The sequence below is a fragment of the Phaenicophaeus curvirostris genome, chromosome 8 (assembly GCF_032191515.1).
Source record: "Phaenicophaeus curvirostris isolate KB17595 chromosome 8, BPBGC_Pcur_1.0, whole genome shotgun sequence".
Lineage (NCBI taxonomy): Eukaryota > Metazoa > Chordata > Aves > Cuculiformes > Cuculidae > Phaenicophaeus > Phaenicophaeus curvirostris.
Genome location: NC_091399.1, coordinates 15057103 through 15082155, shown reverse-complemented (window position 1 = coordinate 15082155; position 25053 = coordinate 15057103). Strand labels below are relative to the sequence as shown.

General features: G+C 36.4%; 1 protein-coding gene across 10 annotated transcripts in view; it reads left to right on the top strand.

Moving 5' to 3' along the window:
• Positions 1 to 25053, top strand: part of NTNG1 (netrin G1) — a 159381-nt gene that overhangs the window by 115060 nt on the left and 19268 nt on the right. For 3 of the 10 annotated variants that reach the window (XM_069862570.1, XM_069862571.1, XM_069862569.1), the window contains exons 6-7: positions 12396 to 12563; positions 18067 to 18204. The exons of 1 other annotated variant lie outside the window; for it this stretch is intronic. In XM_069862570.1, the coding sequence (XP_069718671.1) occupies positions 12396 to 12563; positions 18067 to 18204 (306 nt within the window). Of the gene's footprint in view, positions 1 to 5287; positions 5354 to 7262; positions 7323 to 12395; positions 12564 to 18066; positions 18205 to 25053 lie in introns of all 10 variants that reach the window. 6 more of the 10 variants (XM_069862572.1, XM_069862573.1, XM_069862577.1 and 3 more) reach the window with 6 other exon arrangements.

The following is a 25053-nucleotide window of genomic DNA, read 5'->3' as shown; positions in this document are numbered from 1 at the left end:
TTTTAAAATCTAATTGTCCATAAAGCTTGGGGAGTAATCGCTAGGAGAAATGAAGTTCTGTGGTTTAGCCTCTCCTTTTTTTCTTTCTGTTCTTTACACATATACTCATGGAGTACAAGGGAAGAATAAGATTTCCAAATCAGCATTCTGATTTTTTAAAAAAGATCTTAATTTACTGTTCTTCATCAGTTGTGAATTACTGTACAATAATCCCAGTCAACCAGCCGATTTCAGCATCTTTGCAGGAAAAAGTAGAAACAATCAAAATAAAAAGCAAAATAATACACCCCCCAAACTATCAACAGAATAATTGACATTTTTTGTCATGACAAATTACCTAAATATTGCCTTCCAGAAACACTTGAATTCATTGTGCACTTTTGCAAATATTTTAGTGGAAATATGTACAATTGAAGAACACTCCCTCGGACTTTATTAGTTTGAGAATTAGCCAACACATTTTTTAAAATCAGTGGATTTTTTTCTTAAATCTAAAAGTTTCCAGAGGTGGATCATTGGATTTTTAATTTTTTTAAGCCTCTAAAAGATCATTTTCTTTTACTCAAAGACAGCAAGTAAAGGACTAATTGCATTTAAATTCTTCCAACAGTTATAAAAGCTGTTATGGCTGAGGAGCTGCCATAAAACAACCACTTCTTCACATTTATGCAGAATTCTCCTTTCTTCAGAGGATCAGGTATGAAACTTCCTACATTGCTCCAAAAAAAGATTGCCTAACAATGGCCAAGTATTTTTTTAAAAATTATATATAGTAAAATAAAGAGGTGAGTTTTATAAAGAAACTTTTTCAGCATTTCTTCCCTTTTGATTAATTAGATTTTGCATTGTTATGAAGTTGCTGAAAAGGAAATTTTATGTGAGGTAGGTTATCGTAATTTCAAACCAACCTAATGAGATAGAAATGCTGTAATAATGATAGTGTGATCTTTACAATAAGTGATGGAATATGATCTGATACAAACACACCCAATTATTTCAGCAGTTACTAAATCTGCCATTGGCTTCAGTGAGCATTATTTTTTTTATTCCTAATTTTTTGTCTGATATTAACATCTAAACCTACTGTCACACATAGAACTCCACTGTGCTCAGCAGACATCTATATTTTAGAACAGATATTTAGTCTCAGCTACTCATGGTTTAAAACAGGCAGGTCAGTTTTCTGTGACTAGAAACATGGACTTCTAGAGTCATTAAGCCTACACTGACAATTTTTTAATGCTTTTTTGTGTTTAAATGGAAGTTGAAGAAAACTTAAAAGGCATCTTAATCAGAGTTTCTCACTAGGGTTGCTTACTGTTACTATAATTTAAATAAGTAATGGTAGTTGTCAACACAAGTGCTCCCTGTCTGCCATTACAGTGAGCATTGTTTAAGACTCACTGATTTATTATTAGTAATTCTCAGCAAATGCATTGTTTATGGACCAGATCAGCAGAAACAGTTTAGGAGATGAAAATACACTATCTGCCATAGAACACAGAAGTCCAGCCAACAACTTGACCTTCGTATGCTTTATCACCTGCGCTCTTCATCCCTGAGGAAGGGTAGCCTCCCTCAGTGGGAACACATTTTAATTTTACTGCCATCTCGGTACTTGACTGAAGTAAGAAAACAACAAAGTGCTGATTAATTTCTACCAATATCATGACTTTTTTGGTTTATTTCCTGTGCAGATATCTGGTTGCAATCAGGCTGAAATTGTTTCCCCAATCTGAAATCGTGATGCAGCCCATGGTGCTTACATCAGCGCAGTGAATATTTGAGACAGATTTTCTTCATTCAATACCATAAGTAATTCCAATATATATACAGAAAAATACAGATTGTGAGGGGAAAAAAAAGAAAATTATCACACACTTAATAAATATCATGCAATCAGTTTCTCCTTATTCATGAAAGTAAGTATTTTTTTTAACAATAGTTATTTTCTGCACGTAATTGGCTATAAAATCACAATGTCGTATCTGATTTTCTGCTCAGTCATATAGCCCACATACCTGTACTCTTAAAGGTGCCTACAGTAACTTCACTTTTAAATGATAACACTAAAATGTACATTTGGAAACTCCTTTCCCATTTCAGTAGCCTTGTTTGCCCAGAATAACTCTCACAGAATGTATTACAGTAGATTTATACATCTTCTAGAATACCTACACCAAAATTCATCAGTAATTTTTCTGATTATTAATCAGTAATTATTCTGGCAAATAATTACTTTAATTACACAATACAGTGTCCATACATCAAACAGTTCTGGTAGAGCTTGGTTTATCTAGTCAGCTTCTTTATAAATAAAACCCTTGGTGGTAATCACTAAGGACTTTCACAAGTTGCTATAAAAGAATAACTAGCTGCTAAATGAATCTTCCCAGTGACTGTTCAAAGGATGACTCACCCTGCTTCAAGGTACTTGCGCGAATGACAGTCGACAATCCTTGACTTGGATGTCTCACATACCTTTTTAGATAAAGCATGTAAAGTTGTCTCCATTAAAAAAGAAAACAACACACAAACCCAGAAAATTTCAAAGATAAGAAGAAAGGCCTTTATCAAGAAATCCGTAATCTTGGTGATAATACATTCCATGAATAAGAATATAAGAAAAAAATATTTTTACCAAATATTAAAAAAAACCTAAGGACTGAGAAGATTAAGTCCCTGGGAGCATTAACCACATTACCAACCATCCCAGAGACACTAAAGGCAGCAGCTGGTCTCAGCTGGATATGACCCTGAACAACCTAATCTGACTTTTAAGTTGACCTTACTATGAGGAAAGGGTCTCCAAAAGTCACTTCTAAGGTTATTATTATAAATAGTAATAATCACCAGTAATAATGCTTAATTGGTAATCTGCAAACACTGTAAATATGCTCTCTATTGGTTTGAATGTCCATTAAGAAACTCAGCTCAATGTAACATAATTTAAAGGGTCAGGGAATTTCTAATTATTTTGCAGTAAGTCACAACATCCATTTTGAGAAAGTTTGCTAAAATGAGCATAGATCTATATCATTTACAACGTTATTAAGAAATATGTAACACTTTTTTTTTTCTGTCGTACAAGTAATGATTTTATTTGAACAAGACAGGAGATTACTTGGGGAAATCATCATCAGAAGAAGATTGTATATGAAATATTATTTATTATATGAATCAGATTGTACAGAATATATTATTTTCTATATACTATTTAGAGTTTTATTAAATGACAGATATTCCAGAGGGTTAGTCCTAAGACATTACAAAGCTTTGACACTATTACTTTTGCTTTTGGTAATACTTAGGCCATTTAAATTGCAGATCATTATGCGTGTGAATTTTTGGAGTAGGTGTGCTATCCAGTATTCAACAACAGAAGCAGGATATTGGAAGCTCTGATCTGAAAAGTTACAGGTTTTCTACAACAACCCTGATGTTGTATGATGGCTAAAAGAGAAAGGCTCAGGGGACAGCAGGACAACGTAGACAATAAAGATTGCTTTTCCTTTTTTAGCTTCTGATTTTTATATGTATTCTCTAATGTCCAGTCACTTCAAAATCTCTAGGTCAGGTCTAAATGTTCCTAAAACTACCAAAACTTTAACAGTGAATTAACTGTACAAGCAATTTGTCTGTGTGTGCTTGAAAGTTTTTTAATATAACCTGTCAGTCAGTGTTTCAAGAGGAGGAGGAGGGTTGTGTCTCAGGTCCATGGAAATAGAGTCTTTCAGCAGGTTAGGGTTGTTGTACCACTTCAATAAGTATGGCTTTTAGATACCTTTTGTCATACGCTATGACTATTGTGTTTGCACTTCCTATATGTGTGAATTGGTGGATCTGACCAGTACAGGCAGGGTATTTTTTTATCAATTCACAGACTGGGAATCTACCTGACTGACTCAGTTTTTCTTTCATCCTAACATTAAATGGCTAAGTGCAGATCATCATCCTTTCCCTGAATTGTTTTCCATGTGGGAGGACTTCAGGGACAGCCATCCCCACAAATTTCTCTTCAACCTTGACAAATGGGTTAGTAGATACTATGGAAAAAATCATGTTCTCCTTCTACATCAGATGTTTGGAGCCCCAGTCTTTTTGTCATAGCATCCCTGCAGTTCTTACACTAAGGCAGACATAACAGTGAAACACACCTTCATCCAAAAAAACCTATAAGCCTAGAGCCTTAATGCCAACCAGTTTGTGACAGCTGCAATCTACTCACTACTTAACTGAGTTCCTTGTAGGTAGAAATGAAGAAATAGCTCTCTCCGCTAATATAACAATTATGTAGGCTGATGTGACCATTAAGGAAAATTCTCTTCTGCTCAGAAATGATATCAACCACTGCAGTACTCACAGAAAGTAATAAAAATGTGGTCCAAATCTGATATTCCAGCCCAGACAGATTGAACCAGAGAAAAGATTATAACAGAAAAATGAGGAGAGTATAAAGACCATTTCCCAGGTCAGGGCCCAAAGAAAAGCTTCCTTTCCTTCTTTTGTGACCCCATCCGCTTTACCTATTCTCAGCCCCAACACCAAGCATCACTCTGCTAAGGATTATCACTCACCACTGCCCCAGCCCCAAAGAACATTGACCAAAGGCCATGAAGCTCTGAAGAGACATAGTTAACTCATTCGCTGTGAGACTAAATTCTTCTACATGTAGGTAACATACTATGTAGGATCTTTAAGAAATGTAGACACTTAATGATCTTACAAAGCCAAGCTGTAAAATAGATCAGTACAGATGATAGGAAATAGATAAGACAGTTAAAAGTGTGAAAGCAAAAGAAAAGGTCCGCTGTACTGGTAAATATATTTCTTGTGAAGAATAAGTATACTTCTGAAGAAGTATAATTCTGTTAAAAGGCTCTTGAACAGGATGTTACGGTAAGATATGTGGTTTTGGTAAGACATTCGTATTTGTCTGATATTGTCACTTTATCTCTACAGAGCAGATTTAATGGAACATGTTGCAGTTTTGTTCCTGGTGTTAGAATGACACATACTGGTCTAGGATATCTTCTCATCAAGAAAAATCATATTTTAAACCATGGAAGATAAATTGTTATGCACAGTATTTTATGTCCATTTGGTGTTTTGGGAATCATCAATTGCTTGTTTTCTTGTTCACTGTGGAGTCATGTACTGTTCGAGTGTAACCTAGAGTAGTTCAGTAGTGGATGTTTGTAATCTATGTCTTTGTCCATATGCTTGCCTGTTTAGAACAATATCACAGATGTAAATAACAAAACCTAATTTTTCCTGATGCATGCAGATCCTCCAAAGTTTGATAGGATATGGCCGAATATTTCTTCCCTTGAGGTTTCTAAACCAAACCAAGGTAGGATGCTGTAAAATTCCTAGTGGTCTAAAATTACTGAAATTGCTTTCAAGAAGTCCCTCATGGTGACAAAACTAGTAACAATGATAATCCAACTAATTTTTCTTCTGGTGCTAAGTAATGCTGTTCTGTGAGAAACTAACCATAAAACAAACCTTATCTGAAGTCTTCCAACATTCAGACTATGCACATCATCACTGCAAAAAGTCTAGGAAAGCAGATGCACAGGTTAAAATTACTGATATGCAGAAACTTCTAGATAATATTGGAGTTGTTTAGACAGCAGTCTATACCTTGAGTAAGTTTCGAGATTCTTGAGTGAAAAAGATTGTCATTGTCTACATCAAACCCATTTTTAATGTCTTGTTTCCACATTGTTTTCCCAAGTGAGCTAAGAGGCATTCCAGCCTGCATGCCATCCACAATACAGTATTCTCTGCCGGACAGAGTCATTTTTCTGCAATTTGAGTGCCACACAAAAAATTACTCACAGACTATGGCATGATGATTAGCTTTAAAAGACAGAACAACGTTTTAAGATGAATAATAAAAGTAAGATTCTTGATTATTTGAAGTTGTGTTCAGCTACACTTCACATTTCAAAATGATTGTTCATTATAGAGAATAACATCCTTTTGTTCTCCTTATTTACTGACTGTTGCTTCATGAAAAATCCCTGCAGAAATCTGGTCTGTGGCATGCTTTGATTGTTCAAAGGGTGCCCTTTCTGTGTTATAAAACGTATAGATGGAGAATAAAACTAGTGAAAAGTTGGTGTAGAAATTAGCTACTAAACTGAATGAAACATATTGGGAATCTGTTGGGGAACTACATTAGAGGGTCTGTGTTTAAATCTATTGATAATGATGACTGAATCAAAACACATGCACATACATAAAAATCCACCATGTTATATGTGCAAGTCTCTATGTGCCCAATCAAACAGAAAATACTAATTGATCTGTGCTCTCTATATGGGTTAACAATGTATTTTAGCCTCTATTATTCACATATATTTTAAATTAACTATCCCTGACAAAGTGATACTTTGCATTGCAGTAACTTCATTTAGCTCATATTATATTTTCCAAGTTTTAACATGTGTGCCTAAAACAAACAAACAAAAAAACCCTCCCAGATTGATCTCTGCTCCACTGTTCTCTGTAAGGATTAGCCTACATTATTCACATGAATTTTAAATCAAAACATTCCCAGTGAAATGATACTTAGCATTTCTAATGGATTTCATTGCTTAATTATATTGCTTGTGATCTAAAGCTTAACTTCATTGCAAAATGTGTCTTGAACAGCACAAAATTATTCGGTGTTTCTTCCCAAAAATAAGAGTTTTAGTAAATTTAGTTTTGATGCTTTGATAGAGAGGACAAAACACAAAAACTTAAAAGCATTTCCATTCAGATTATGCATTTGCAGCACATTGTTACAGTGTTTAACATTTATTGTAGATTAAATATTTCGTTCAAAGATAGCATAGATGAGAATAATTACAGAAATTTGCCTATACCTTGTATTATTTTATCGTGTTTTCTTTGTTTACCCTATTAGGCCAGAATAAATATGCATGTAAATTTAATAAAACCTTTTGCAGACCACTCTGGTTACCACATAGTGAGTAGTCATGGAATGGCAGAAACTGTCAAATGACATCTAAAACAAAAATGTTTAGATGTGAACTACATCCCTTTTCTTTATTTTGGATATTACAGTTCAAGTGATTTAATAGTTGATAATATAGAACTCATTTTCCCTCATTTACCCCCTCTTCCTTACAAAAAAAATAACTGCTGTTAACTTAAAAGTTATTAAAATAAACTTCTTTATTTTCTCTTTTGATTTGTTCCTATATGATACCTTTTCTAATTTGCTGTTCATTTTATTACCTATCCAGTTGCTCCCAAATTAGCTATGTCAACTGTTTCTTCTGTTCAAGTTGCAAACCACAAGAGAGGTAGGAATTCTTGGATTCATACAGTGATTCCATAGTGCTCTGTGTTGTGAAAACACTGCACTGTATGAATCTGGAATATCTGTGAAGTGTACCCATCAGCTTACTGGTGAGGCATCTTCATTGACAATAGAAGTATTAAGTCGCATAAACATAAGCCGTACAAATTAAATAATAAATACGCTTCTTAGACAGTCACTGTTGGCGTATAAAGTGATATGGCATTTGTTTTTAAAGGAGTTAAATGTATGAATATAATAATTCAGATTGTTGCCTAGAAAGCAAATATTTGCTGGAGTCTTGTTTTCTTCACTAAGATGCTTTAATTGTAAAGGAGTATACATAAGTAGATTAGTTAAGGGCAAACAATACATTAAATGTCATTGTCCATATCCTCAAGTAGTATCTGTAAATGCCATGTAAATGCATTGTAACTGTGCCTTACATCTTCATTTTTTTCACAACAGTGTGCAAATTCAGAGTGTAGGCACTACATTTTGAACGGTTGTTTCAGTGTTTTATCAAAATAATGGAATTCTATAGGCATAATGAAGGATGCCAATATTCGCTCTTACAGGCAACCTGTTTCATTTGCGTATCTGTCATTCACAATCTGAACCCTAAGATCTTCTCATTGTTCTTCCTCATCAATTTATCTGTGAAGAGTATGTATAAAGATGTTTTGTCTTTCTGTAGCTATTGTGAATATCTCATTTTTTGTGAAGAACATATAAATGGGGAATAGGGATATTAACGAGTGTTTGAACTTAATTTGACTGCTTTGATGAGATCGTGATAACAAGCTATACTGTTTGTTATAAAGCAGGTCATTTCTAAGGTTACAATGAAATCTCCTTTGCTTGCCTTTTGTTAGTATATAGAGGAGGATGCAGAGTTACTGGGATATGAAAAAGAAAATATTTTAATGATTTCTGAATACACTTTTCTTTAAATACTCTGTACTTTTAATTAGAAAATGACACTAATAGCTGTCTCATGCAATACCCGTCTTAGTTTTAAAATTATGCTTTCCCTCCATGTGTGTTTACCATTGTTTCATTTGATGAGGTTTCATATTTTATTGGTCACAGCTGAAGCTTCAGCTGAACCTTTTCCCCCAGCACAGTAGCATGTCAACTCAAGATGTAAATGCATAGCATTTTAATGGGGGTGGGGGGAGTATTTAATTTATAGAAACAAAACAATTAAATGATCAACCTCTTTATAAGCCTCCTTCAGTAGGTAATTTTATCATGATTTCTACAGCAGGATCAAGATTGTTGCAACATAAGATTGGAAATAGTCTTTAAAGGCTCATACAATCAATCCTTCTGTGAGTTGGCAAGGGATTTGTCAATCCCTGAATCATCCAAAGACAATTATCAGATCTAACATGGCTATCTCTTTTCCCTTTCTCCTTCACATTAAACCCATCTAGCCATCTTTACCTCTCCTCTAAGGTTTTATTTTCCAAACCATTTACTCCTTATTGTTACTCAGCTTTAAACCATCTCCAGTTTATCTGTGCCTTTTCTGACGTGGTATTCCAAACTGAGAGCAGCGTTTTCTAGCACTGTAAGCTCATGTAATTTCATTGCTGGTAAACCATTTGCAGCCTGATTATGATACTTCCCGCTGTCTCTTTCAGTGATTGCATGGCTTTGCAAAAAGTAGTTGGGCTGCCAGCCGGAGGCATGTGCATAAAAAACTTAAACTGTGCTTTGACAAGTTTAATAAGCAGGCTACTTTCTGGTCTTGGTGTGCTGGTTAAGGTGCACCACATATGGCCACATATGGCCATACAGCATTGACGGGTATTAGCTTCCCAGCTGGCATGATGCGGAATGCAATTCTACAAATTATGTTTGTCTGGTTTAGGGTAGCACTTCATGTAGCCAGTGGAGAAGATAATTGCAATTCAATCATATGAGGACTCTTTACATAGCTTTTTCTATAAACACAGGGGGATGTAAAAATGATTCACTGATCAAGCCAACAGCAGTAAGCAAAATAAGTTTATATTATTGCACTAGCAAATGGAGGAGTGGAGGGAGTGAAAATAAGCAAAAAAAATAATTAATCATTACTTGCAATGCCTTTCTTTTTTCCTGTGTGCCATTGCTAATATTTGATCAGAAGATTAAACTGGTTTTGAGTTGAATGGGGTTTTTCCTATACCATGTAACATTTACTAGTCTGACAATCAAGATTCCTAGAGCTTTCCAGGATGTTAGTATAAGCTAACTTTGAGACAAAGGCCTTCTTTCACACAGTGCAGTTGTTACAGAAGAGCAGAACCCATAGGAGTGCAACCAAGTATAAGAATTGGTCTCATTGTTTACCTCTAATGTTGATGATTCTGTCTGAACTTTGGTAGCACTTCAGCATACGTTTAGGAGCATGTGTGTACATCAAACTAAGTCCTTCGTAATTATTAGATGTTTCTTCAGTCCAAATCATAACTTGGAGCAAGCCTTGTTACAGAGTGAATTACTTTATGTGCAGCTTTGTTTCCTGTGATTTTGTAATGGCTAATTATGTGCAGTAGTAGAATTATTGAATTATGTGCAGTAGTAGAATTTATTGTCACATCTTTATAGTATGCATATTTTTGAAATGTAAAAATGTAGTCTTCTGCTGCCTGTTACTGATTTGGAAAATAAGGTATATTATTTCCTCTAAATTGACCTACAGTGTGATTATGTTTAGCTGCAAGTCTGACAAACACACCAGTATGGACAGTATTGTCTCACCAAAACAAATTGTCTAATAATAGCAGAAGAAAGGTCCCTTGTCAGACAGAAAGACTGAGACAGCATTGCTGAGCATTGCTGTCTCGGTTAGATGTTCTGTGAGATGTTAACATCTGACATTAAGAAGGATCAAATTGCTTATCACTAACTAGCCTTTCTTATTTTAAAAATCAAACCCACAAAAACTTACAACAATTTTCCCTGTGACTCCTGATTTGCTACTGCTAGTTTCCACTTTCAGATCTGTTGCCACTGCCCCACACAGGCAGGTTTTACTTGAACAAGATGTATATACTAGGGGAGAAATTTTGCTGGGTAGCTGGATGAGATGCTGTATCATACTGACCAGTTGCAAGACAATAAACATTAACACTTTTTTCCTCCTCTCTCAATTATGTCAAGGGGTAACATACTGAGACTGGTACACCAAATATTTTACTATACTCCAGCAGTTATAGGCATCAAAATTATCAGATTTGCGTGAACCACAAAACATCAGTTTAGCAGTATATCATGAAAGAGAACAAGAGTGCATATATGTTAAGTACATGTGTATTTTAAATTGAATTGATGTTTCCTGGCAGCAGAAAGGCATCTCTCAACACTGAAACATATGTTGTGCTAAGTATTGTACAGCATAAGAAAAGATGGTGTCTATTTAGAGCCCAGTACATCAGAAAACAGCCAAAGAATATATGTGTATTAGTTGTGCATAATATAATCTTATTGCTGTTTCTTTATAAAAATACAGAGAGGCACATACATTGTATCTGATGCTGTATGCAAACAACCAGTTGCTCATTAGGTGCCCTAGAATAATCAGCAGCAAACTATACCCCAGCAGTGCAAGGAACTTGGCCCCTGTCATGTGTGGGAACATTTTACACTCTCTGCTACAGCTTTATCTTATTTCAGGCTAAATTAACTTCAAGACCTTGAAGCCCTTCCAAGTCACTGCACTCAGTACTCCATTAATGCAGGAAACAAACCATAATCTCTTTCACCAGTTAGTAAACTACATCTCTAAAGCATCAGTGGCTTTGCTACAAACTGGAAGACTGTTCAAGAACCTCAGCGCCCTAATGGCTAGATACCATCTCCTCATTTCCAGCTGAATTTTTTTCAGTGGCCAAATAACACCCATTTGTTCTTGTGCCAATGCTGTCCATTAGTGCAGATATTCATGGCAGGCAGCTCTCTCCTTGATGTATTTACAGGCAAGTGATAACCCCTGTCTTCAGTTTCCTGGACTAAACAAGCCAAATTATACTAGTCTTCACTTTTTAAATAGGTTCTCCTCTGCTCTGATCATCCTAATAACCTTTCCTGCATTCATTCTGGGCTCATAGTCTCATAGTTGAGTGATCAAACTTCCACAAGCTTTCTACAAAAAGCATAGTTGTGCCTTCTATAATGATACTGATACATTTCTAATATCTACTTCTTTTGCATAAAACCAAACATTGCTTGTTTTTAAAGACTAAAAGGCACTAGCATTCTATGTTTAGTGATGGGGGGTTTAAAGAGCGGCTCTCATGCCAGCTGCATCTCAGATGACTGCAGTAAGCATGCCTTCTATTTAGTACACACTTCAGAATTTTCACTCTCTTTTCTGGCTCAATTTTTTTTCATCTCAGAAAATAAAAATGAGTTTATCCTACCTCAGAAGTACAATGCAGTAGCTCTTAAATAACACCTCTCCTCTTTCCTTTTCTTCTTTGTTAACTGTTTTAGTAGGTGCTGGCCGAAATTGTCAAACTTGGTATTTGTTTGATCTTAAAATGAAATAGTCTAGTTCCCCAGATGCCTACTACTTACTGTAGCCCGCATTCAGTAGTGTTTTTTAATACTTACCATTTATGTAAGAACAAAGCTTTTATTTTACTTGCAGTTGTGGATTTAAGCGTGATGGAGTTTGACAATTTTGTCCACCGTATTTAATATTTTTAATATGAGGAAGGTTTTCCATGTCTTGATTTATACTCATCTCAAATGTGCAAAAAGATGTGTATTTCTGTCAGTGGAAACTGAGCCTCCAGTAGCCCCGAAAGGTTTACAACTGCAAATGCTTCAGTTCCATCCGGTCTGCCAACAACAGCCAAGCTTTGACGTCATGCCATGATCGTCGGGTCACGCTAACCTGCCTGAAACAAACTTCACTTTCATTGCAGATAAACATCTGCTGTTGTCCATGTTACATTGATTAACATGTATGTGCCATTCATTCATACTTTGATTCATGGTTCATTTTTACTAAGCATGTAATGTGCTATTACTCTGCTGCTGTATACATTTTGTATACATTTCTGTTCTTCCTTGAAAGACTGTGAATGCTTCGGGCACTCCAACCGGTGCAGTTACATCGAGCTGCTCAATACGGTCATTTGCGTGAGCTGTAAGCACAACACTAGAGGTCAGCACTGTGAGTTATGCAGGCTGGGCTACTTCAGAAATGCTTCTGCAGAGCTGGACGATGAAAATGTGTGCATAGGTCAGTCCCGGGATAACTGCGGCTTTTCTTCTGTGCCTTTTCAGCTACTGGCAGCTGCTAGGGACCACTGCTGCTTACTTGCCAGTTGAGCCAGAATGAGCTTTTTCAATGGATAAGAAGATCTGTGTAGACTCATTTCTATTGCCCCTGTAGCCCCATGGAGGTATTTTGGATCTGTATATGACAATGAACCTCTCTGGCTAAGGGTCCTGGGAAAACTTTCCCTGGAAGTCCCCAAGATACTGATTGTGCTATCCTTCTTCAGGAGGGAGCCATGCTGGAATCGACCACATGAAAACTGAATGGTTGAGTCATAGATACCTGTTCCCAGTCTAACTTTCAGCATTATTAGTGCAGACTCTTGAATACTTGCCTGCACACTTACCAAAGTTTCCATCTGCATCAATGGGACATAGGGAGTGGTGTTTATTAACCCCTTTTATTCACTTAAATTTTAACAAAAAAATGTCCCAGCTAATTCTGCTCACAGGCACAGTGCTGTAAATGAAGTGTTACCTCCCATCTCCTTAAAGGAGAAACTGAAAATTACACACATGTGGTTAGGAGAAGAATTTGTCAAATCAGTTTGACATGATGCCAATTTAGAAAAGGGATTCCTAGGCGAAAACAGTGCTTTGAGTACAGCACATGCCGTAAAAATCTAAAATGCAGAATTAAAGATAATGTCAGAACGTCATAAAAAAGTGTATTAGGAAAAAGATCTTTATCACATCAGAAGAATATGCATTGTTCTCATGTTACCACAAACAGTGTATAGCAAAAGCTGGGACACTCGAGGTTAAGATTAACATAGTCAATAGAGGAAGCCTCTTCTAGTGACCAGTAGTTAAGAGGTAGCCACAAAGGCGCTCTTCTAACAACAGACAGGGCTGGAGAATTTAATTTTATGATGTGTTTTATAGACATAAATGTCTGTAGAACCTGTCTTGGATTTTCATTGTGGGTTTTTTTATTTCCAATTTCCAGGAAGCAAAAAGAAAGTAAAGAGTAGTTATAAGCTACTTTCATACCAAAATAGACCATAGGTAAATACATTATATTTTAATATTTATAGTCCAATGCTGAGACTCCAGGAAGAAACTATTTAAGTTGCTATTATTTGTTTCAGTCTGCAGCTTGACAGATTATTTTGTGATAAACACCAAGATCCATCCACGCACTGCATTTCACGTGTCCTTCTTTTAACTTTGCTTGGCAACACATTCAGAAGATGCATGATCTCCTCTGACATTAATTAGCCTCAGCTAATAAGAACTTTACTAGGCAAGTCATGATTTTGTATGACTCTGCTGAGAAGATTAACACAATCAAATGTTCTTGGAAAAAACCCACTATCCCTCATATTTGTTTGATGTAGATGATAGACATCATTGGGATGGCGTGAAGGCTGTATAATTTCAGCTGCCTAAATAGGCTTGATGAATATGATACTAAATTACACTATTTGGGATTTTTCAGCAGCTCATTCAGTAACCTGTTTTCCTATGTACACTGAAATGCTAAGACAGCAGCCATAGCTACATAAGACAAGGAAATTTATAAACCAGGGTTAAAAAATAAGTATATTTTAAATTAATTTGCAAGTGATGTACTTAGAAAAACATTGTGCACTTTGAAATTGCCCAGACTCTGCAAAAATTAAATAAACAAAGCCTTTATTTAGCAAGAGTCTTAAAAAAAAATTAGAGAGCAACATGATGCATTTGCTGACTTTACCCCCTTAATGCAAACAGAATCATCTTGGACTCCCATAAGAATGGTACTATGTGAGATGACTATAAGATCAAACCCTGTTTTGCTAGATATTAGGTGATATGTTTTAAATAAATAATGTTCTTGTTGGACAAAGTCAGTTTTCAGGATCATAGTAATGATACGGCGTACAAAATGTATGTATCGTAGCTGATTGGCCAACTTAAGAAGGCTTTCACGCTATTTCTTATTTAAAGTCAATGAAGTGAAGGAGATACCTAAGCCCTTTTCAGAAACCAGAGAAGTTTGTGCTTAAAGTGCTTTCCTGAACTGGGACTCCTAAGATTCAATTGAGCAAAATGTAGAGTATTTTCACCTCTGAGACAGTTGATGGATTCACCATCCTTCTAGGTCAAGCACAAAGAGTCTTGCTCTATTGGAAACGCTCATTTCTCTTTTCTCTGAGCTTAAAAGCGGTGTTTGGGGTTTTAAGTGTGAGTGGAGTGTTGGCATGATCATTTTAATAAGCAGATTTCCAGTGACACGTGCAAGCCTTATTCCCGTATGAAAGTAATTTTTCCAGGCTAATTCTTTTCTCTTGTAGCCATATATGTAGAAAAGTAAAATGTGTTTGGATAAGCCAGTTTAATGGCAGCTAACAGGGGTTTGGCTCTGATTTATCAAAGCTACTTATATAATTTTTCTAAATATATATGGTAAGTACATGGATAACAAATCTGTGAATCTTAGCTGATGCTAACTAAATGGAGAAAATGTAAAGTGTTTCATTTTTAAAACTGATAGATTATAAAGAATTGAGATACTGAGAAGGTTTTTACCAGTGAACCAAATGCAATGCATTATACAGTGGGCTTAAATCTAATTTCATTATGCCCTTAATTTCTTTCAAAGCAAAGTAAATTTTATTTCATGAAGTAAAATATCAAAAAGTTGTGGATTTGTCAGTTAACTCCAAAATTACCTCATATGGGCAACTACAGATTCTAAATAAATCAAGGTAATTTAAAGTTAAAAATCATTCACTTGACATGCTTACAGTGAAAAAAAAAAAGCAACTTCAAGAGCTTTTTATTTGTACAAGCTATTGGTCAAGTGCTAGTAACTCTTTATTTCAGTGACTACACACTGGAAAGCAGGGATAGCATGGAAACCACCAAGTAGACCCAGAGTAATAAAACATTATCATCACAGATTTAAGAAAGCCACCCTCGCAGTCCCTTAGGCTTAAGCCTCAATTAACGCCTGTGAGACCTTTAGAAACCCTAATAAAATATGTTTAAGCGAACCCTTGAAGGTTGTCCTGTAGTCACTCTCAACCCACATGGATAAGCAGCAACCCTGCAAGCTTCTGCCCATTTTCCCAACCTTCTTTTTTACTTATTTGCATTGTGTTTTGTTGGCAGCATCACTTTGATGCAGTAAATCTCAGTGAACAGGTGACTACTACTGTCATCATCCCATCCTTCCAACAGTCACCACGTGGAGGTTAGGAGGAAAATTACTTCCCAGTTCAGGCCTGCAGTGTTTTTTTCCCCACCCTGGAACCTGGTGTGTGGTCTGCTTATTAGGATATGTAAATGTTAATATAATGCTCTGTGGTTTTAAGGGCATTGGAGACACTCACTGCCTCCCTCTGGCACTGGAATTGTGGCTTTTGAGCTTTCTAATATCTTAAGTATTTGGCCATTCCTGGGAAACATTCCACAACCTGTGGTATTGTGTTGGCCAACAAGCTTGAATGTTTGGTGTAGCTTATATGTATCTGTAGTATCAGTTGTGTATTGAGAAAGAGGGAGGCTAGATTCAGTTACTAGAAGTTACTGGGTCTGTGTGTGTTCTGATCTGATCTACTACTTCCGTAAAAGGCCTGGCTTAAAGTTTTGTTTCCACCATCTACTTTCCCTTAAACAGCACAAATCAGGCATGGCACTTCTTACTCACTTATACAATAGAGTTCAGTAGGAAAGCTTTCACTGACTCAGGGTCAGGTTCTTGTTCCCTGGAAATATAACATTATGTATCTATAATGTTAAATATCAGAGTCCATACATTTCTTTCACAGACACTTCTTTAAGTCACTTTAAGTCCACTATGTCCAACTAAGCTACTTTTAATGTACAAGAATTAGACTCTCTGTTTCTAATGTAATTCCAAGCTTTTTATCTTTCAAGATTTTTTATAAACATTCTTTAAGCAAATTTTACTTCCTGCATCCAATATGTGTCTCAGTTCTATGCCTTTTTACATAAACATTTCATACATCTGATTAACATCAGAACTGCCAGCTTTTCAAATGGCACTCACTGTGCTATAATTCTGCCTTGCACAGTATTTTTGGCATGTCAGCTTTCAACTTCATTAACGAACATTGCTAGCTAATTGACTCTATTATGATTGTGGAACTCTGTTTGCCAAAGGTAACTATTCTTCTTCAGCATGCCAAATGTTCAAAGTGCCATCTGTAATTTATAGTTAATAAACACTGAGACAACAGATGACAAATGTCTTCCTGGTAATTTTTTTCCAGTTACAGTTTTTCCTTTGGATTTTTTTTTATTTAATTTTATTTCTCAGTTCAACTCCGTTTTGTCATTTACAATAGCACTGAGGTTTAACCTCATGCTAGGGAACAATTGGCAAAGGTAGACATCAAAGTAGCACCAATTCACAGACATATAAAGCCAGATTCCCAGCAGGTTGCCCAGATTCAGGAATCAATTTGTGTGTCTTTTGCCTTTAGTAACAGCAGAGATCGGATGCTGCCAAATTGCATCTGTGGTCTCAGTTGATAGTGGAGTTACTCTGGGTCTACATGGGTCTACATACAAATAAGATACAACCTTTCATTAAAAAAAAATAAGTAAACTAAAGAAGAGGAGTGCCAAAAAAGAGCTAAAAGAGCACTGCTAGCCTCTGTCTTGTCTTTGTTCAGCTAGCTGAAAGCTGAATATGGATATTGCAATAGCATTAAAGAAAAGAGCTGTGAATGAACAACACAATAAGTGGTGTGGGAGGAAACGGTTTACCCTAGTCACTCTTCAATTAAGTGAACACACATGGAAAATATACAGCAGGGAATGAGTCTCAATGCATTTTCCATCTGCCTACTGGGGGGTGAGAAAAATGAAGATGGCAGTATAAGTTTTGTATTACATTACTGCTCACCTCAATCTTTTCATTGTGTAATGAAAAAATGTAAAAGGTTTATTAATGTCACTGATAAATACAAACTCATCAATTTAATGGCAAATATCCACATAAATTATTATACTGCTCAAAACTATAAAGGAAGACTATCTTGGAAATAAGTAAAGTGCATTTATATAGACCTGTAAAGATATTTGGCACTTCTGAAAATATTGAGTAATATAGACAAGCCTATTTTAATAATGCAAAACATTTCACTCTGATGGCACTTTGATATATCCGTACTATACAAAGCTTTTCTAATGTTCATTAAATTGTCAAAAATATTCTTACCAAAAGAAAATCTATTACAATCACTTATTCTCAAAGACCATCGTATCTTCTGCCTTTTTATCTTTTCTGTTTATTCTTTTCTCTTCACACCATGAAATGTCTCTTCCTGAAATGACATATTCAAACAAATGAATGGACCTATAGTAGTTATATTCACTGCTCTATATATCCTTAATAGACAGTCTTCCTTTACCTTTAGCACTGGAAATGCACCCTATATTGGAATTGAATGAATTATCACCATATGTAGACCTGAATCCAGTGTGTATGTGTTATCTTGTTTCTGCAGACTGTTATTGTAACCCTTTTGGTTCAGTCCATGATCGCTGTAATGACAGAGGATTTTGTGAGTGTAAGGAGGGAACATCAGGGCCTAAATGTGATAAATGTCTGCCGGGATATATCTGGCACAGCTTGGGCTGTCAACGTAAGTAATTATGAGAGTTGCCCCTCTCCTGCAACTTTGCTGCCTCTGCGCCTGTATGCTATCACACACAGCTACTTAAGAGCAGAAAATGTGCAAAATGTTCTAGGAACTGTAAGAACGCCATACTGCTTGAACCTTTTTTTGGAGACTCCCAGATAAGGACAGTAAATTGGCTGTGCCATCCATTTATTTCAATATGCTTTCAGTGTCCTCTCTCTTTCTCTTGCTAATGTCTGGAGGAGTTCCCACTGAAATATGGAAACATGCATGTCTTCCCGACTGTGAAATAAGTTTTGTATACTAAAAATGAGCATATTAACTCCAAATTTTAAAGTCTTACTAAAAGACAAAATGTCATTTCTCTACATGGTCACTATTTTCTGTACTAAACTTCAACTTCTTGAGTAACTATGCTTTCATGTCTTAAAATTATGTCCCCAGGCAATAAAACTGGAAAACACTGGCCAAAAGTTAAAAAATAAAAATAAAAGTAAATCCTTAAAAGTAAGAGATGTAATTTTGCATTAATATTGCTAGAGCAGTTGCTGTTTCAATGCTTAGTTGTACATTTAGCTTCTCATTTGGTTAACAGCTCTTGTAAACAAGCAAGTGGAAATACCACATTGGTGCATACAGGATTAGACATTAATTGCATATCTCTTCTGTAGTAAATTCTTAAGATCTATTCTTTATAGCTGTTTTGATCATCTACTTTGAGATACTATGGAGAGTCATGTTTTTCTTCCACCTTTTCTCCCTGCCTCTCTGCATTCATACATACACACATTACAGACAGATTTCTACAAGAGCTTGCTTTTGATTTTTAGGACTGAGAAATGCAGGAGAGAATGTAATTATTTACATCAGTTAACCAAATATTGTAAAATTTGCCATATAACCACACAAAGGCTCTAAAAGTAATGCAAATCTTATATCATAATTTTTTTTTAAAAAAACAGCTAGATATTAACGCTGCCTCTCCAAGAGCTGAATAGCTCTGAAGTAGAAAATTTGGGCTAGTAACAAGTCAGCAAGTATATGTGGAAAGAAAAACTAGTAAAAGAATTACAGGAAAGATTGTGATAATTAAGTAATTAGCATTAAAGTTAGTATATAAAGAGAAATTAAAATTGGACTTCCTCATTTTCTGCCAGAATGCTCCTGTTTATATTTGGCAGATTATTTAAACCATACTTTCCACATGTGGTTGTTAACTGTATTCTCATTTTCAGGATGCTTGCACTTAAGTTTTGATTCACAAAATTATTGAGCACTTACAGTTGCAGCAGAAAACAGGTGAAGTAGTGATTCGAATCTTAGAGTTCTCTATTATTTATATTTTGAAAAATCAGATCCTAAGTATCTGCAAAAAAAGTGCTCAGAAATCATAGGGTCTCACTCTGCTTTGCACCCCTTATGTAGAAGTGCGTTGTCACCACCCCTGTGCCTTACCACAGGAACTGGCAAAATAAGGATTAGAATTTGTGAAGCATTGAGTTGCAGTAACAGGAACCACAGGGAAAATAATGAAAAAGAAAATCAATATTATTCTTTGCAGTAGAATTTGAATAAAGTACAGTAAATAACATGTCCACACAGTGGGTCTACAAAAGATGTCAAGTAGCTGAGATACTGAGCAGGTCTGGAAGTTCATGGAGCAAATTTTACAGTAATATGATTAATGTAATAATATGTATACCAGTTTGTCAAACCAATTGCTTAGTGATTGCATTATTTCCTATCTTTTCAGGTTTGGACATTATAACACTAATAATATTCTTTTTAAGGAGGACTTTTGGAGTCCAGCGTATAATTAGACTGCTTTTAGCTGAATCACAGTATTTGTAAAAGCTTTAGACAGTTTCTGGAAATGCAAGCTAGTATCCTTATATTTGCTGACAAAAGTAATCAAGTTTTCTTCACTGCATTGTAATTTTCTGAACGAATCTCAATCTGATTGTGTAACTGTTAGATATTCTCAAAGTTTGACAAAATTATCTGATCAAATTCAGAAGAAAAACAACTAGATGCGGTTATCAATTTTATGGAACAGGCATCACATTGCCACGTATTACCAAGCAAACACTGATTTAAATCTCATTTCAAGTCTTTTCATGGAGGAACAGAATTCCAATTCATTTAATTCCATAGTGTGGCAATTTTAGCTTTGTTTGTGATTTTCCCATTTAAATCTAAATCAATGACTGAGCAAGCAAGCAGACTCCAATATACAAGAAAAACAAGAACTCATTCTGCTGCCTTAGCAAAGCTCAAAAAGATTATTTGTCTGGACATGTAGCACATGGTTTTGATCTGTTTCCTTGAGCTTGTGCTGTACGGAAATGTGTGTGTGCAATGATGAATACACATATACTCAACACACCAATATGTGCTTGTTTACTTTTTGTTATACATAGCCTATTGGCATTATTAAGAGAATCTATTCTTATGGAAGTTTTTTGCTAAAAAACATTGACCTGGGGCAACCACAAGCTTGACCTAGATGTAAGTTAAATCTGCACCATAGGTAGTTTAATTATTTGTATGATTGTATTAGTAAATGGAATGGTTTAGTTTTACGTGTTACTAATCCTGCTTGGGAAAAAAACAGCACTAAAGACCTGTTGTGTTTTCTAAGGCTCACAACATATCATTTGATAAATAACTGTTTCAAGTCTACCTTGTACCACACGTGGGCAAAAGACACAGAAGCGATTATCCTCAGAAGTATTCATTTAGGTACCTCACTCTTACTGATTTCATCTAAAACCTCTGAGGATCTAGTCAGAGCACTCATAACTTGCGTCTCTGTGCATACAGAGGTCAGATGCAATTTTAGACTTTGCCTCCCAGATAAAAAGCACTATGATAACAGCTGTTATCTTGTTGAATTCAGGGTTTATGCTGCAGAGGAGTAGCAGTCAGCAGGGTTTGGTTGGTACAGGAAGGTTTGCAGCCCTCAGAAAAAGAAGCATAATAGATGTGACTGTGCCTTGTGCTACTTCTAAGCCCTCCCCCAAAACCATTCATGCTGCAGGTGTTGTGCGTGCAGGGAAGCTGCTGGAGTTTAGCTTTCTGCCTCCCTCCCAGACACTGACAATAGTTTTCTCACCAGTGCACATACATAGATCAAAGCACAAGGCATTAATTAAGAAGAGAACAGTCTGGTCCTGAAACCCTTTTAGAACTCCAGAAACATGAGAAAATACATAGCTATATTTCATTTTTCTATTCGATAGAAATTAAATTATTTCCTTTTAAAAATGAACAGAAAAACATAAGAAAAATCTCCAAGCCTGGCAAGAAATTTGACCAGTGAGTGCAGCTGTTTTGGACCAGTCTTAAACTGAATGTAGTGCTTTGCCACACAAGGAATCTGTAACAAAAGGGAGAAACATTAACACACAGAACTGCCCAAGTTTTAAAAAAACAGATGAAAGCAAAATATGAAGCAGGAGCATTCATTTGATTTTCTAAGCTTATAGTCTTGCATCTTTTGTATTTCTTGGCCATGACTTTTCAGGTGACTAAATTCTATTGCATACATACAGGAACATCTAAAAATGACACCTTTCACACACAAGAATTTATTCCAAACCTAGCTGCATGTTTATCCACTTAGACAAAAGTGTCTTTTCTGCCAATCTCAGTTTACCAGCACAGTTTGAATTTCATTAGGCATCATCACCCCAGAGGGAAAAAGGTGAGGGACTGTCCAATGATTAATATTATTCACTATCTCCCTTCATGTAGTCAACGAGCAAAGAAAGACATTGAACCTGCAGCCCAGAAAGACCTAGAACAAGTACAAGTTACAAATGGTTGCATGTACCCGAATTAAATTCAGGTGTTATTTATTGTGAATTGCTGCTTTAAATCATCAATTAGCAAATGAGTGCTCAGACAGATGCCTTCTGTCAAACTCTAAATAGTCGCTTTTATTTTGGTATTTTGTTCATTTTAAATAGTTTTTATTAAAGCAGGCAGAGGATTACGCTATTATCTTCAATGCCCAAACTGTGCTCAGTGCTTGTATTTGTCTTCCAGACAGAACTTGTATCACTCTGCAGCCTGTTAGATAATTTATATTCTGTCACGGTGTGCATTCAACTTAATATATGATTATTTAAATATAAGCTTTTTGTCTGCATTTTATCATCTGTTACAAATGTTAGAAGCCAAGGAATTTGATGAAAATCATCATACAGATTGAATTTCCAGAGAAAATCAAACCTGAAATTGTAACCCTGGAACTTATATAAACATTTGCTTTTGCAAGTTTGTGTTTACAATTCAGCAAGAAAAGATGTATTACTATCCATTTCTTAAAAAAAAAAAAATCTTGAAAAGATACATCATGCACTTCTTTCTAGACAGATTAAACGCATAAATGTAATTGTCCCCTCCCTTTGAAAGTTAGTGGAGTTTATACATGTTTGTATACAAATGTATCATGTGAGTCCTTCAATACATACACATTGAACGGCTGCCTGGGAAACTTTGCTCTGTAAAAAGAAACAGAAAGCAGGATGCCCTGCTTTCCAGCTCACTTTTGCAACTGCCTGTGTGGGGAGCCATAGACCATCTGTCGTTATTTTATTACAACTTTTTACCAGTAGCAGTGTCAATGCTTTTAGCTGGTTGGGATACAGTGGGATTTCTCATCTGCACAGATGCTGTATGTATTTTCAGTTCTGGTGTGTTTTGGCGCCAGGGCTGGTGCTAGTAAGTGAACTGCCATGCTTAGAGCTGAAGGGAAGTAAAGTGTAGGGAGAGTTTATTGAAACGGATAAAGTTCTGATGGTGCAGAATATTGCTGTCCCCAAAGGAACCATCTGCCCCAGGTCTTTATATGTGAAATACTGCTTGTGCAATACCTGTCCTAACATGGTTGTTATGCAGACTAAAGAAATTGTGTGTGTACAGGGATTCGGATATAAGAGGAACAGACTTTGCTTCAGATGGCTCCAAACTTAAATCCAGAATAATTCTCCTTAAGTCAGTCCAGAATCCCACTGCTGCAACTCAAGGCAAAGTATGGCTTACAGATATAAGACAACCTAGGCAAGATTACAAATAAAATTACAGCATTATCAGGCCTGATTCTCAGAGGATTCCACTCACCTCAGGGGAAGCATGCTGATGACTTATACATGTAATGCCCTACTCATATCCTGGGTCTTTTAAACCTGGGAAAAGACAACATGAATGTGCATGTTAATGCATTCATTCCAAAATACATGATTCACAGAATCTCAACACAGATAGAGGGATACACAGAAAATTGCTCACCAAAGCATGAATGTCATGGAGTGTTGGGGTTTTTTTAATGAGATACTGGATTTGAAAAAGAAAAAGAAGGTTGATATCTCTGTGGGGAGAAGATATTTTAGTCAGAATAAATGTGTCGGGACACAAACACTGTATCTAACAAAAATTATTGAGTGACTCATCTTTCCTCTATGAAAAGCACAGAGGAGAAGATGAAGAGAAGGCTCCAGGGAGACCTTATAGCAGCCTTCCAGTACATGAAGGGGTCGTACAAGAAGGCTGGGGAGGGACTTTTTACAAGGGCATGTAGTGATAGGATGACAGGGAATTGCTTTAAATTGGAGAGAGGAAGATTTAAACTAGACATTAGGAAGAAATTCTTCACGATGAGGGTGATGAGGCCCTGTCCCAGGTTGCCCAGGGAAGCTGTGGCTGCCCCGTCCCTGGAGGTGTCCAAGGCCAGGTTGGATGAGGCCTTGAGCAGCCTGGTCTATGGAAGGTGTTCCTGCCCATGGCAGGGTGGGGTGGAATTAGACGGTCTTTGAGGTCCCTTCCAACCCAAACCATTGTATGATTCTATGAAAACATAGGATGCTTTTTCTATATAATTATTGTACAGATCTACACTGTTACTGTAGCATGCTTAGTTTGGGGATGAGGTCTCAAGCTGCTTTTAGAACTGCTGCATACAAAATGTGTGGAATGTTGCAGGAATGAAAGAACCTGCAGAAGGAATAGGCTTAGAGGGGCACTGGTGAGAGCTCAAGGACATTATCTCAGCACCTCTCTGCTGGAAGGAAGGCTTCTATGAACAGAATGGGGATTGTGAATTAGATAACGCCTGCGTGTAGGGAAGCCGAAGAAAAGAACAGAAATAAATCAACCAAAGAATGAGGCATGTAAGAGGGAGCTAGTTAGCATCTTATTAAGAGGCACCGGGCTCTTAACAGATTGCTGCTGTTCACTTCACAGGATTTACTCTGATAATCTGCTGATCAGACCTGTTTTCTCCAAAGTGAAAAGAAATTATTCAGTAGCAACATTTATACACCTGACCTTTAAGAGAATAATGTTTCCCCAGCAAGGTGAAGGATTGGATTGGTGCAAAGAGATTGTTCTCTTGATCTTGCCCAGCTGTCGGCTTCAAAGCTGCTATTCCATGGCTTTCTAAAGTGCTCTGATTGCAAGTGCTGCAATCTCTCTTCTCCCAGTTCCCAGCTATTCAGTCCCACACCCCTAGCAATCTCTCATGCACTTGTTTGACCTTTCATTGAACTGTTTCAGATCTAACGCAGCGGGACTCTAACCAGACAAGAAGAATAGTTTTCTGCTGTATTAGTTCTGTGATATAAATCAACAACAGGTTGCACAAGCAGGAGCACCCTAGGAGAGCATAACCTATTCAACTGGGGAGCAAAGTAACCCTGGCAGCCAGCAGTTAGGCTGACCGAGGCTGCCATGCAGGAGTAGCACAGCTGTGGGATCAGTATTCTCCTCTTCCCATCATTAGATCATTCATGTTATAGTCTAGCAAGTTGCTGGTATTTTTACCAGACAAAGCCACATAATTTCAGATGG